This window comes from Schistocerca americana, chromosome 1 (assembly GCF_021461395.2).
Source record: "Schistocerca americana isolate TAMUIC-IGC-003095 chromosome 1, iqSchAmer2.1, whole genome shotgun sequence".
NCBI classification, from domain to species: Eukaryota; Metazoa; Arthropoda; class Insecta; order Orthoptera; family Acrididae; genus Schistocerca; species Schistocerca americana.
The window spans coordinates 70,976,255-70,992,156 of record NC_060119.1 but is presented as its reverse complement, the minus strand read 5'-3'; the positions used below and the strand labels follow the sequence as shown (position 1 = coordinate 70,992,156).

Genomic DNA, 15,902 nt, shown 5'->3' with positions numbered 1-15,902 from the left:
CGTGCAATATTAAGTTCAAGTCCTTAACGTGTACTACACGATCGGTGTAAATACCACTGCGAAGACTAATTAAAGGTATCACACAAATTAGCATTGATGATTACGGTTTTCACTAACTGACTTTGCTACGACGGTAATCCTGTGGTCGTCTTTGACACCAGTATGCAGTTGTCTCATGGTTTGCTAAACGGATGCTGCATCGTATTAGGGGACGTCATCAAAGAGACAATAGAGTTGTGTGATCACCGGTGCGCGGCACACGCAACGTGTTTTCGTTTTCTCTGCAGCATTCACAATGGATGTGCGTATACTAGGCCGTCCCACACGAGCCGACCAGCTGGGTATGAGCCCCCTTTGTCCAGGGAAGTGGAACGCATTCGACGCGTCTGACCTGTGCGGTAGAGTGCACACTTGAATTCTGCATTGAGAACGACACGAGGGCAATCGAACCTCGGCATTTACGAGAGGCGCAGCGTTGTAGCAGGAATTAATGATGGAACACATGCCTCTCTCTTATCGCATCCCCCGTATCTTCGTCATCTATCTCCTCTTCGAGTTACTTTTTATTTCTGTCTGTTACCTTCGCCTTTTAGTCTTTCCGTCTATACTTAATATTGGTGAGACGGTACTGGCTGTTCCGTCCCATTACGTTATCTCAAGGTGTCCAGAATTACTTTATTAGTAATGACAGATTGGTCTTTGGAAAGAGAAGATCTGGTTAAGATGTGTACACCATTTCGTTTGTCTGATTACGTATTAACATACATCCTCTACCTGTTCCTGTTTACATTCCTCCTAAATGTTAGAATGACTTCACCCATTTGTGATTCTGTTATTAGGAGAGCTGTAATGCAGGGATGCATGTTTGGTTTGGTTTGGTGTTAGGCTAACTCTGCGCCAGTACTAGGATAGTATGCAGGGATTGGTTGCAAGTCTTCCTTCCCCTTCAGGGATGAGCTGAGTGACCATTAAGGTTGCTCCGCTATTTTCGTCAGTCCGTCAAGCAGTTTGTTAATTTAACAAACGGATGAGGTATATCGTACACTAGGTCACTAATCCGCTCTTTTCCAGCATCATAACAGTTAAGCTTACATTACACTCACCTTCTATTTTCCTTCATAGTTTCCTGAGTACATTGGATAGTTAGAATTCACAATTCCAACGTGAGCACGGACACCTTTGCAATCCAGTCTTAAGTCGTAACTCTTGTGGTGCTTTCAACGTCCACTATGGTTTTTCAGTAGATTCCTCAGAGAGCGTTTAATTATTTCATTTTTATCGACTTCCAGAATCTGTAAGATTTTTATTGGTAGTAATTGTTTATCCCTTTGTGCAACCTTCAATCAAGTGGTGGTAACTATGTGACAAAGAATAATCATTTCCTCACTGTATTTTCAGCTTAGGAATTGGACGTGTGAATATTGTGAAATATTTAACGAAATTCGTAGATGAAGCTAGTTAATTTGATTTATTTTTTCTTCGTTGGTCTTCGTCTCTACGCTATCACGTGTGCACTACTGCTCGTAGAAACGATCAGTAGCATCCTAAATTTAATTCAGTTACGTTTTGCGTGTCAAATTGCAAAATAAAATCCAAGGACGATGAAAGATGGTAAGTAGTTTGGAGAAATCCCACGTGGACTGGGCTGCACAATCGATGAGATAACAATCGTTCTTGTGGAAACACAGAGTAGGAATTACGTGCGTTTCGAGTGAAGATTTGGTACTATCCAAGAACGGTCAAAGATTGTGAGTAAATTTATTTGCAATTATAAGACATTAATGAAATCTTATGGTCGGTTCCTCACTGGATAGAATCGTTGTTGCAGAAATTCATTGTAGTTTTTGCGAGTGTTCGTGTGACGGACGTAGAAGGATGTATACAATTTTTGTGTTTGCTTGCGTATAGCTCAACCCCCCCCCCCCCCCCCTCCCCCAACCCACGCTATAAGTTCGCCTCCTAGTTTACTATTTTGTTCTCGCCAAAATCAGAGGGGGATCCCGAAATTCGTTTTGAATAGATTATGTTAAAATAGTGGTTGATATTCAGTCCATCTTTGACAAGGGTATGAGAGTGTCGTATGAGAACTGCAATCCCAAGAGCAACGTAGCATTCCGTCCCATTCCCTGCATATCAATGAATTCAGAGAAAATTTAGATTGGACGGAGTGTGCATCATGTCCTTGTATCTTAATGAATGTTAATTTGTGCATAACTAAGAGTAGGGGCATGAGGCCCTATAAAAGTGATATTTAAATGACAATTTCACGTCTACAAAACAGCAATTCCATCCACTACCCCGTACCCAGTAAATGCAATCCTGAAATAATTACACTTGAGTTGTCCACAAGTAAGAAAGACACACAGAAACAACTCTAATCTCACACTGGCTTGCAACTGATGTCTCGATATTTGTGCACTGCTCCCCTTTTTACTTTAGATAATCATCCTACGTGTGTGACTATCTGCATCATAATCATCCATGCATCCATAGCCTTCACCTTCTGCTCAAGCCATGTAAAACTTTATGTATTCTCAGATTACCTTAAAGGTTTGCTTTGTCCTGTAACAGTGTTCAACAACGCAAGAAACATTTAGTTGAAGCACAAGTTTAAAGAAACTGAGATATTATGCAATAACAGCGAAAATTAAAAATGAAGAAATATAATAACAGTCTTTCAGCCAACACCGGGGAATATAAAGTTAAAAGAATAAATAAAAATGTGCTCTTTAGTAGAACTAGATACCGAACGTGTAGAATGTTTTTCGCTTCGAAATCAATTTCTAAGTTCTGTGTTACTACTTGCAATATTGTACCGTAATATATAATCCTTGTAGATATGTTGCGATGATCCAGAAGAGTATGACACAGTACGTAGGTACTGGTGGCAGCCGGCAGATGTTTCGAGTCCAGAAATACGTGCTCGGCGAATCAACTGTCACTTTCCCGAATTTGGTTCTCCATTCGCTTCTTCAATATTCTGAAGGAAAATTTGTACAACTAACAATTACTTGAAACTTTCTGACAGATTAGAATCGTTTGCCAGACTGCAACTCGAATTTGGCAGCTTTGCCTTTCGTGGTCAAGTGCTCTACCAGCTGAGCTACCAGAGCACGACTGTGAAGCCGTCCTCCCAGCTTCACTTACGTCAGCACCTCATCTCCTATCACACCAGTTGCGAATCGTGCTCGATATCTCAGTTTGAAGACAACTTGCCAGTGAAAGGCAAAGGTATCGGGTTCGAGTCGCCGTCCGGCAAAGAGTTTTCATCTGCCAGAGAGTTTCATATCAGCGTAGACTACAATGCAGAGTGAAAATTCTTTCTACAGACATAATTAATAAATTGTAGGTCGCAACTGCTACGTATGGATCACTAATTTGACACTTAACTGCCTGCGCCACTGTGCGACTTCTGGCATTACATTAAAGTATAATTCAGAAACGGTAGTAGCATTGTATACATTATCTTCTACATCAAACGCTAATCTCACAAGTGTAGTGGCAACAGTTTATAGCAACGGATTCTAGAGAATAAGTGCAATTAATGCTCCGCCAAAAGAATACGTTGCAAAAGAGAAGTTTGTCTTCAGTTTGGAAACTGATATAAGCATCCAGAATGTTTAAAACCAAATGTGTTCTATAGTCCTGAAGGGTATAGTATTAGTGAAAACTAGAAGAATATCCTCAGAAAACATGTCAAGGAATATATATACATGTTAGTGTACAGGGAATACTACTTGCATCGAGCATGGGCAGTGTGATGGGCTCTCTTCCTGTTGACGTTTGTCGCTCATACCTTACTGGATGTGTTTGTCTCTTTTCTTGGTAATCTGTCTGCAATGCTGTTTCCAGATATTTGACTTAAAACTACCACCTGGAACAATTATTCCGTAATACATTGAATCTACAAAGAAACTGGTATAGGCATGCGTGTTCAAAAACAGATATATGTAAACAGGCAGAATGCAACGCTGCGGTCGGCAATGCCTACACAAGACAACAAGCGTCTGGCGCTACTGTTACATCGCTTATTGCTGCTACAATAGCATGTTATCGAGATTTAAGTGAGTTTGAACGTGGTGTTATGGTCGGCGCACGCGCGATGGCTCACAGTATCTCCGAGGCATCGATGAAGTGGATAATTTCCCGTACGACCACTTCACGAGTGTACCGTGAATGTCAGGAATCCGGTAAAACATCAGATCTCAGACATTGCTGCGGCCGGGAAAAGATACTGTAGGAACTGAAGAGAATCGTTCAACATGACGGAAGTGCTACCCAATTTGCTGCAGATTTCAAGGCTGGGCCAAGTGTCGGCGTGCGAGTCATTCAACGAAACATCATCGATATGGGCTTTGAAAACCGAAAGCCCGCTCGTTTATCCTTAATGACTTCACGACACAAAGCTTTACGCTTCGCCTGGGTCCGTCATACCGACCTTGGATTGTTGATGATTGGAAGCGTGTTGCCTGGTTGGACAGGTCTCATTTAAAATCGTATCGAGCTGGTGGACGTGTACGGGTATGGAGAAAACCTCATGAATCCATGGACCTTCCATATCTGCAGGAGGCTGTTGAAGCTGCTGGAAGCTCAGTAATGATGTCGGGCGTGTGCTGTTTGAGTGATGTGGGACCACTGATACGTCTATATACGACTCTGAAAGGGGACACGTACATAAGGATCCTGTCTGATCACCTGTCCATTGTGTATTCCAACAAACTTGGGAATTCCAGCAGGACAATGCGACACCTCACACGTCGAGGATTGCTACAGAGCGGCTCGGGGAATACTGTTCAGAGTTTAAACACTTCCACTGTCCACTAAACTCCCCTGACATTAATTTTATTGAGCATATATTCGATGCGCTGCAACTTGCTGTTCAGAAGAGATCTCTACCCACTCTTACGGATTTATGGACATCCCTCCAGCACTACTTCAGACATTAGTCGAGTCCATGCAACGACGTGTTGCGGCCCCTCTGCGTGCTCGCGGGGACCCTACAGGATATTATACAGGTATACCAGTTTCTTGGCCACTTCAGTGCATTTCTCTGATTTTCTGCTGGTGTCAGAACAAGGCAATCATGGGGACGTCTTTGACACCACTATGCCGCTCTGTCATGGTTTGCTAAACGCGTGCTGCATCGTATTAGGCAACGCGATCAGAGAGACAATTGAGTTGTTTGATCACAGGTGCGCGCCACACAAATACTGTTTTCGTTATCTCTGCAGCGTTTACAATAGACGTGCTAGTATTAGGCCGTCCCGCACGAGCCGACTAGCGAGGTATCGGCACCCTTTGTCCAGGGAAGTGGAACGCATTCGCTGCGTCTGCGTTGTGCGAGAGAACGCACACGTTAATTCTGCATCGAGGATGACACTACAGCTATCGAACGTCAGCATTTACGCGGGGCGCAGTGTTTACCATTAGCTTCAATGGCTGACGGAACACATGCCTCTCTCGTATCGCATCTCCATGTCTCCGTCATCTAGTTCCTCTTCGACTTAACTATATAGTGTGTAATATTTAACGAATTTTGGATACGAAGTTAGTTAATTTGATTAAATTCTTCTTTGTTGGTCTTTAACTCCAAGCTGTCACGTGTTCCATACAGTTCGGAGAAATAGCCACCAGTATTCTAAATTAAATTCAGTTAGGTTTTGCGTGTGACTTTGTGAGATAAAATCCAAGAAAACTCACAGATGGTGAGTAATTTCGAGTCATTGATTCGCAAGATCCAACGTGGACTTGATTGCACAAAGAATGAGCTGACAATCGTCCTTGTGGAAACAAAGAGTAGGACTGTGTGCTTTTCGAGTGAAGATTTGAAAATATCCAAGAACGATCAAAGAAGGTGACTGCATTTATTTGCAATGACAAGATGTTAATGAAATGTTGTGGTCGGTTAGTCATTGGATACGATCGTTTCTGTAGAAATCGTGTGAAATTTTTGCCAGTGTTCGTGTGACGGAATTTGTAGGATGTATCTCATTTTTGTGTCCTTATTGTGTTTATTCGTGTCTGCTTGAGTACAACCCTACCCGCCACTATAATATCGTGTACTAGTTTGCTATGTTGTTCCCGCCAGAATCAGAGGGGGACCTTGAAACTCGTTGTGAATAGATGATTTTAGAATAGTAGTTGTTACTCAGTCCATATGTGGTATGGGTATCAGAGTGTCGTACGAAATCGGTAATCCCAAGGGCGACGTAACATTCCGCTGTATTGCTTGTATATCACTGAATTCAGAGACTACTTAGATTAGGGGGAGTGTGGATCATGTCGTTGTAGATTAGCGAATGTTAATTTGTGCAGAATTGACAGTAGTGGCGTGTGGCCCAATAAAAGTGATATTTAAATGACAATTTTACCTGTATAGAACAGTGATTCCACCCTTTGTCCTGTATCCAGTAAACGTAATCCTGAAATGACTACACTGGAATTTTCCACAAAAAGGAAAGATATGTATGTACGAGGGCGGTTCAATAAGTAATGCAACACATTTTTTTTCTGAAACAGGGGTTGTTTTATTCAGCATTGAAATACACCAGGTTATTCCCCAATTTTTTAGCTACACAACACTATTTTTCAACGTAATCTCCATTCAATGCTACGGCCTTACGCCACCTTGAAATGAGGGCCTGTATGCCTGCATGGTACCATTCCACTGGTCAATGTCGGAGCCAACGTCGTACTGCATCAATAACTTCTTCATCATCCGCGTAGTGCCTCCCACAGATTGCGTCCTTCATTGGGCCAAACATACGGAAATCCGACGGTGCGAGATCGGGGCTGTAGGGTGCATGAGGAAGAACAGTCCACTGAAGTTTTGTGAGCTCCTCTCGGGTGCGAAGACTTGTGTGAGGTCTTGCGTTGTCATGATGAAGGAGAAGTTCGTTCAGATTTTTGTGCGTACGAACACGCTGAAGTCGTTTCTTCAATTTCTGAAGAGTAGCACAATACACTTGAGAGTTGATCGTTTGACCGTGGGGAAGGACATCGAACAGAATAACCCCTTCAGCGCCCCAGAAGACTGTAACCATGACTTTACTGGCTGAGGGTATGGCTTTAAACTTTTTCTTGGTAGGGGAGTGGGTGTGGCGCCACTCCATTGATTGCCGTTTTGTTTCAGGTTCGAAGTGATGAACCCATGTTTCATCGCCTGTAACAATCTTTGACAAGAAATTGTCACCCTCAGCCACATGACGAGCAAGCAATTCCGCACAGATGGTTCTCCTTTGTTCTTTATGGTGTTCAGTTAGACAACGAGGGACCCAGCGGGAACAAACCTTCGAATATCCCAACTGGTGAACAATTGTGACAGCACTACAAACAGAGATGTCAAGTTGAGCACTGAGTTGTTTGATGGTGATCCGCCGATCATCTCGAACGAGTGTGTTCGCACGCTCCGCCATTGCAGGAGTCACAGCTGTGCACGACCGGCCCGCACGCGGGAGATCAGACAGTCTTGCTTGACCTTGCGGCGATGATGACACGCTTTGCCCAACGACTCACCGTGCTTTTGTCCACTGCCAGATCACCGTAGACATTCTGCAAGCCCCTATGAATATCTGAGATGCGCTGGTTTTCCGCCAAAGGAAACTCGATCACTGCCCGTTGTTTGCAACGCACATCCGTTACAGACGCCATTTTAACAGCTCCGTACAGCGCTGCCACCTGTCGGAAGTCAATGAAACTATACGAGACGAAGTGGGAATGTTTGAAAATATTCCACAAGAAATTTCCGGTTTTTTCAACCAAAATTGGCTGAGAAAAAAAAATGTGTTGCATTACTTATTGAACTGCCATCATATGTACGAGGTGTCCCAAAAGCCCGTTAATATTTGAAAATGTTCTTTTTCACGGAATAATGTACGTAGGCACGTAAAAATTCACACATCTCCCTCAAATTGCATGTGTATTATTGAAACCAAAAACCATTGCAAAAACTGGCCAACAAATGGCACACGTCAGTTACGCCGCATGAGAATCTTGCATAAAATAAGCTGTAGTGAGAGACGGAGTCAGATAATACCCAGTCTGGCTAATACACTCCTGCTGCAAGGTACGGCTTTCACGCAGGATGGCGCTCCACAACATGAGAATACACGGGTATCGTGAGGATCGCATGCTGAGCACACGTCCATCATGCTTGACCTCCCTGCTCCACAGACCTCAATCCGTCTGATTATTGTTTGTGACGTTACCTGAAGCAGCACGTCTACCAGGGTCGTCTGATCTCATCAGATATGCAACATCCTACGGCTGTTTCTCACCATACCTACTGATATGCTGTACAGTGCTGTTCATAACATCGTTCCTCGAAACAAGTATTGTTGATGAATCACGACCGACAAGTTGAGGATTTGTTGCAAAGAACGTAGTCATTGCTAAAAGACAGTTGTTTTGCTATTTTCTTCTTTCGCATGGTATGAGGGGCATTCTGTTGATCATTTTGTACACTTTTTTGATTTCAGTAAAAATCCCATGTTATTTCAAGCACGTGTGTCAAGTTTTACCTCTCTACATATATTATTCCGAGAAGTATTGAACTTACAAATGTTCACGGACTTTTGAGCCCAGCCGTATATATATATAGGTATATATAGGTATATATAGGTATATATAGGTATATATAGGTATATATAGGTACGGATTTCACTTATTGCCTGGAAGGAATCGCTGTGGGGAGTGAGAACTGCTGCATGGCGGCTTAATTAAATATAATGCAAATATTTTTTTAATTTTAGTCCCCGTATGTCCGGCTACGAAGTCTCGTAACCAGTTGGCCCTGACTAGTATTAGTCCGCAATCTGACTGCATAGAATAACAAAAAAGAATTAAACGAAATTTCCGTTACCACAATTAATTAATTAAGTCGCCAGCAACTAGAAAAGCTACGATACAAAAACTACGGAACAACAAAGCACAAGTGTAACTGTTCTGTGTGTGGAAGTGTGATTCGACGAACACATCTCGCACGGTTCTTCCTCAATAAGACAAGATATTTTAAATGCCATTTACACTGAATTAATTAAATTAAACTGAAATACTATAATTGCGCATAGAAACCCGAATTACAGTCTAATACATGAACACAAGCCAGATGCTTTGTTGACTGAACATGTGACCAAGAGGCATTGTTAGTTAGGAAATTAAAAAAAAAAATAGAAAAATGTTTTTTACCTTCACATGTATTGACTAAAAATACATTCTGATCATTACAACATCTCCATTCGAACAACATCTGCTGTCTAGCCCATCAAAACAACTGCACACGACATGGCCTCAACTAGTACAGCTATCGACATCCTCTCAGCAAAGCACTAACTACCACAACTGCCAGTGGAGGCGGCGGAATAAAACTCTTTGGCGCAATCTCTGGCGCTGTGACTCAGTGTAGCCACCTATCACTGCCTATGTACAATCCTGGAAATTGAAATAAGAACACCGTGAATTCATTGTCCCAGGAAGGGGAAACTTTATTGACACATTCCTGGGGTCAGATACATCACATGATCACACTGACAGAACCACAGGCACATAGACACAGGCAACAGAGCATGCACAATGTCGGCACTAGTACAGTGTATATCCACCTTTCGCAGCAATGCAGGCTGCTATTCTCCCATGGAGACGATCGTAGAGATGCTGGATGTAGTCCTGTGGAACGGCTTGCCATGCCATTTCCACCTGGCGCCTCAGTTGGACCAGCGTTCGAGCTGGACGTGCAGACGGCGTGAGACGACGCTTCATCCAGTCCCAAACATGCTCAATGGGGGACAGATCCGGAGATCTTGCTGGCCAGGGTAGTTGACTTACACCTTCTAGAGCACGTTGGGTGGCACGGGATACATGCGGACGTGCACTGTCCTGCTGGAACAGCAAGTTCCCTTGCCGGTCTAGGAATGGTAGAACGATGGGTTCGATGACGGTTTGGATGTACCGTGCACTATTCAGTGTCCCCTCGACGATCACCAGTGGTGTACGGCCAGTGTAGGAGGTCGCTCCCCACACTATGATGCCGGGTGTTGGCCCTGTGTGCCTCGGTCGTATGCAGTCCTGATTGTGGCGCTGACCTGCACGGCGCCAAACACGCATACGATCATCATTGGCACCAAGGCAGAAGCGACTCTCATCGCTGAAGACGACACGTCTCCATTTGTCCCTCCATTCACGCCTGTCGCGACACCACTGGAGGCGGGCTGCACGATGTTGGAGCGTGAGCGGAAGACGGCCTAACGGTGTGCGGGACCGTAGCCCAGCTTCATGGAGACGGTTGCGAATGGTCCTAGCCGATACCCCAGGAGCAACAGTGTCCCTAATTTGCTGGGAAGTGGCGGTGCGGTCCCCTACGGCACTGCGTAGGATCCTACGGTCTTGGCGTGCATCCGTGCGTCGCTGCGGTCCGGTCCCATGTCGACGGGCACGTGCACCTTCCGCCGACCACTGGCGACAACATCGATGTACTGTGGAGACCTCACGCCCCACGTGTTGAGCAATTCGGCGGTACGTCCACCCGGCCTCCCGCATGCCCACTATACGCCCTCGCTCAAAGTCCGTCAGCTGCACATACGGTTCACGTCCACGCTGTCGCGGCATGCTACCAGTGTTAAAGACTGCGATGGGTCTCCGTATGCCACGGCAAACTGGCTGACACTGACGGCGGCAGTGCACAAATGCTGCGCAGCTAGCGCCATTCGACGGCCAACACCGCGGTTCCTGGTGTGTCCGGTGTGCCGTGCGTGTGATCATTGCTTGTACAGCCCTCTCGCAGTGTCCGGAGCAAGTATGGTGGGTCTCACACACCGGTGTCAATGTGTTCTTTTTTCCATTTCCAGAAGTGTATTAACGAGGTGGGGGATAGAAAGCAGTGTAGCCCATAACGCGCATACAGCCATACCTCAGTTATCCGGTATTTCAGAATAAGAGCACTTAGTTACTTTCCAATAACGTAACGCATACTTTCAAACATTTACGAAACTTTTTCACATTGAAAACCCACACAAAATGATGAACGGTAAAAAGTTTGTCGCTTACTGCTTTTTCACTTATCATGCAGTAAAACTGGAGCATGAAGTATGATGCTTTCATTTGTTTCATCTTTAATGCTACTCTTATTGATGACATATTTTGAAGGCGGTGTTCACATGCCACTAAATGTACGTAAAAAAATATTAGTTTACGACGTATATTGGAGGATGTATGACGCCATAAACAATGAGATGGGTGAAAAACTGCCAATCAAGCACCACGTTTAGATTCACTACTTCTTTGGCACTTACTGTATTCACAACACATTTCACCTACATTAGCTGAATGTACCAGTGACTGCATCTCAAAAACTGTATCATCTACAGCACATAGTTCTGGAGATATGAAATCATTAACATTAAACAGTGCTAAAATGAAACTGCAGGGCGAAATTCGCTGTAGATACAAGTGAAATAGAAGTATCTGTGCAGTTAAGTGTGTAATATGTTAAATACGAGGCCTGTTCAGAAAGTAAGCTCCGATTGATTGCCAAATTGAAACCACAGTGAACATCAGAAATGCTTTACTTGTAACAATTAGCTACACCTTTCAGCTACTTCTCTACGTAGTCGCCGTTCTGACTTAGACTTTTGTCATAGCGTTGTACCAACTTTTCAATAGCCTCATCATAGAAGGCAGCCGCCAGTGCTTTCCGCCAATTCTCCACGCTGGCCTACACCTCGTTGTCTGTGTCAAAATGTTGTCTTCAAAGACAGCGGTTCATGTGACCAGAGATGAAACTCAGGGGGAGACAATTGCGGACTGTGTTGTGGGTAATCTCACATTTCCATTTGAAAACGACGCAGGAGCATCTTCATTGCCCCTGCAGAATGCGGCTGAGAATTGTCTTGAAGAAGAAACAGCACGACAGTTATGTAATGTTAGCTGCATAGCTTCAGGCGAAATTTCTCACCAGGCCCTCGTACTTGGCGGCAGACACTATTTTCTAGACATTTTTACGCACTCACTGCGAGCTCAGAAATGAGAAGAGCGACGTGATGCTAACTGGGGTTATACTAGAGACACTACCCAACACATCTGTGCAAAGCTTTATCGGATTTTCATAGTCGTTTCCATTTCGCGACCGATCGGAGCTTACTTTCTGAACGCCGCTCGTATATGCGAAAAAATTTTCAAATGTGATTACACGGGCAAGGTCAGGGGTAAAAAATTCACCCTAAATCCCTCGAACGATTCCAAATAAATTTGGTACACATACTAGTTGAAATCAGGCAAGAAATACCGGGAGAGTGATAACGTAGAGAAAGAAGTGGGAAAGAGGAGGAGGAGCAGAAAGATAGACAGCTAGGAGGAAGAGGAGGTGAACACAGATATGGGGGATGAGGAGATGGGCACAGAGGGGTGGAGCGGGAAATGGATCCATGGAGCGCAGGGGGAAAGACGCAGAGATAAAGAAGAAGAGGTGGAGGGAGACGGAGGCAGAGAGAGAAGGAGAAGGTATGCGCAGACAGAGGAGGAAAACGAAATGAACAGACGGAAGGACGAGGATTAGACGGAGAGAGAGAAGGGAGTGGAGGTGATAGACAGAGAAAGGAATGAGGAGGAGATGGAGAGGGTGAGGAGGATAGGAGATGGACAGAAAGGAGGATGGAAGAGATGGATAGACAAGGGGAGAGGAATGAGGTGTACAGAGAGAGAGGTAGGCACACACTGAGCATTTCCAGCAAAGTCAAGACACATATGGCTATCACAGCACATAACGGGCCATAAATCACCAAGTAGTTGTTTCCGTACTCGCTGGACAATCTTTATAGTTTAGACCCTATTATCTGCTGGGAGAACCCGTGAAACTTTTCATAGGCACACACAGACTCGCTCTCTCCAGCTCTTTGTCTCTCTCTCTGTCTGTCTGTCTGTCTGTCTCTCTCTCTCTCTCTCTCTCTCTCTCTCTCTCTCACGCACACACACACACACAATGTAGTACTCACTGTCGCGCGTCTCGGAGTGTCCCTGCAGTAGGCAGCACACCATAATCTGCAGCAGCATCTCGCCTGGGCTCACATTCCTTCTCTGGTGTACCTGTAACAGAACAAGAAAAGGGGCTGCGTCACTAAAGACCATAAAAGTTGTCCATCTGACGGTATCTCTCTGAACTTTTATGTTAACTGAATATCGGCGTGGAAGCCAGCGCACCCAACAATAGCAACACCCTCGCGCTTGACGCAATATTAAAATGTAAATATCACATTCGTGCGAGGCTGATTTGTATTTTAACTCCAATGAGTACGGTTGAGTGTTGACAGCACAATTTACTTGACGCCACCATGCGAATTCCAACGTTTTGCAATCAATAGAGCGTGTGGTACACTAAAACGACATAAAATAGTGACAAAACATCACACGGTGATGGCAGTAAGGGGAGATGATTCCTGGAAGGAAGACTAACTAGAAGTTCATAACATGTGTCTCGAAATGCACAGCGGGTGAGATATAAAGCAACTGGTGTTGTTACATTAACTCCAGATTGCATGGGATAAACCTGTTATTCAATTAACGAGTATCTCTAAATGTAGACTGGGATGGTTTTCTGGGCTTCAGACTGTGTAATTTCGGCTATGTCACAGAACGACGCTCTGATACTCATTCCAGGAGCTAGCCGTAATGGTTTTCGTCACCATTCACGCATGTGTAAGCAGTCGAGAGCGCGAACAGATTTACTGAGCCCCTTGTGATAGTCAGAACATTCCAAGTCAAATCTTTGCGTCCATTTTTCTGCTTATTCGCGAGCATGTGCCTGAGAGATGAACCACATTAGCAGTTACAGGATGTTCGTACAACTGTTATGGAACACCACGTTCAAAGGAACATTTTAGACCATAGTGTTCTACAAGAGCTTTAACAGTGAAGCGGCTACACATTTAGACGTGTAAGGAAACGAGCGCACAGTGATGCAAGAGTAGAAAGAGGTAAACTGTATTACCTGCCATCTAAAGGAAACAGCATCATTTATAATGTTCCTTCATCACAGTCATAATCTCTGGTAGAATATGGACGTGCATGACTTCGTGACGTCTCCATGCTGTAATTTCGCAACTACTTTACATATGAAAGTACCACACAGCCTACGGGTAAGACGTTTGTGACGAATACGCAGGAAGTCGTTGAAAGGTTGAGCACTGTAGAGGATCTCAGGAGGCAAGAAAAATCGAGATACATTTATTCACTAAGAAACACTTCTCAAACCTGAGGGACAATAGATGACGTTGTCCTGAATTATCGTAGCAGAGAGCTAGTGACATTCGGTAGTTCTTCCAGAATTCCAGACAATTCGTTATTTTTTGTCTGCTAGAAGCAATAGAGTGACTAATTGTGTGAATACTAGCAACTATGGCTAATACTATTCGTAGTACTGGATTAGTATCAGGAAGTACAGGGTACGATACATTATATTTGCCCAGAAAATATTTCATATGCCTCATTGTAGGCGGCTTAATTTAATCCTCTCGCCTAGATGTGGACGAAGTATGCTTGGGTCTCTGTCTTAACGTGTGCGAAATATTTTCCAGGTAATCTTATTTTGCTTACCTTGGATTTATGAGGATATCACACGGCGTTAGGATAGTAATACGCCCGTGGTCAGGCAGGCTGTAAATTAAGTCAGTAGGAGCGGCGAGTCTCACTTGCAGAGAAATACCAGTGGCTGTAAATATTCCGAGCTTCCCAGCCGCCCCCTCCTTCGTACCTCCGAGGAGCCAATTAAAAAACGCTGAGTCCTCAGCGAGAGTGAATGGAAGGCAAACAGAGGGGTTCCTAACGGAGATGCCGACTCAGCCCGCCTACGCAGCTGTTGCTGAGGCTCCAAGACCGCCCATGTGGGAGGCATTCTCCCCTTCTACTCGTCGCAGCTGATGTGTGGGAACCTCTTTTCTGAACGGGGGAATCTAATCGTAGATAACTAAGTACATGATTGTGTCTGAGTACAGTTATTCCGCACTGAAAAGTATCTGAGTAGCCTAACGATGTATGTGTTTTTCAGTAATCATTCAGATATGAGGTGGTCATGAGTTGTAAATTCAGCAGGTTGTCTTTCTCAGCGACGTTGAAAGACGAAACGTCCCAAGTTAGGGAAGTGATATCTTGTTTCTGATACAATGTTCGACAACTTTCATTCTGTTTACCATCAGAAGATGGGAAACGGGAAACGTGTGTGAACATTTCATCAAAACGATGGTCATATTTGGCGCAGAAATCGGACTGCAGTTGCAAATGCTGATGAACATGAAACAGAAGAAAGGAATGAGAGAGTATATCCAGTCCCAGATATTATTCAATGTAACCTTCAACAAGTTGTGAAAGAATCCAACGAGATATTTGTAAAGGGTATTAAACTTCAGGAAGAACAAATATAAACAATGATCTCTGCCGATATAATTCTACCTCTGTCAGAGTCAGTGAAACCGAATGGACAGTGACTTGAACAGAGATTATAAGGTGGGCATCGACAGAAGTAAAACGAGGAAAATGAAATTTCGTCCCTGGCGATCGTGACAGAACAAAAGTGGGAAATTAGGCGCTATAGGTTAGTGATGAGTTTTACTATTGGGACAGTAAAATAACTGATGATGGCTAAAATACATACGATATGAAATGCGCTCTGGCAATGACTATATTGTATTTCTGAAAAAGGTGTAATTTCTTAACTTCTAATGTCAATAACTCTTTTCCGATGGAATTTGTCTGGAGTAAGCTTTGTATGAAACTAAAACGCGGTCTATACGCAGAGGAGATGCACTCGAAATGTGTTGCTACAGAATAATGCTGAAGCTTAGATGACTAGATAGAACAGTAAAAGAGGAGGTTCTGAATCGAATAGAGCAAAAAGATATTAATGCCACCACTTAAAGGAA

The 15,902-nt window shown here is 44.0% G+C and overlaps 1 protein-coding gene across 1 annotated transcript in view; it reads right to left on the bottom strand.

The window, feature by feature from the left end:
* The window catches only part of LOC124622030 (irregular chiasm C-roughest protein-like), a 455,626-nt gene that overhangs the window by 275,673 nt on the left and 164,051 nt on the right, over nt 1–15,902 (bottom strand). Inside the window, exon 2 of the mRNA XM_047147591.1 lies at nt 12,984–13,074. Coding sequence (XP_047003547.1) covers nt 12,984–13,041 — 58 coding nt within the window. The 5' untranslated portion in view covers nt 13,042–13,074. The remainder of the gene's footprint in view (nt 1–12,983; nt 13,075–15,902) is intronic.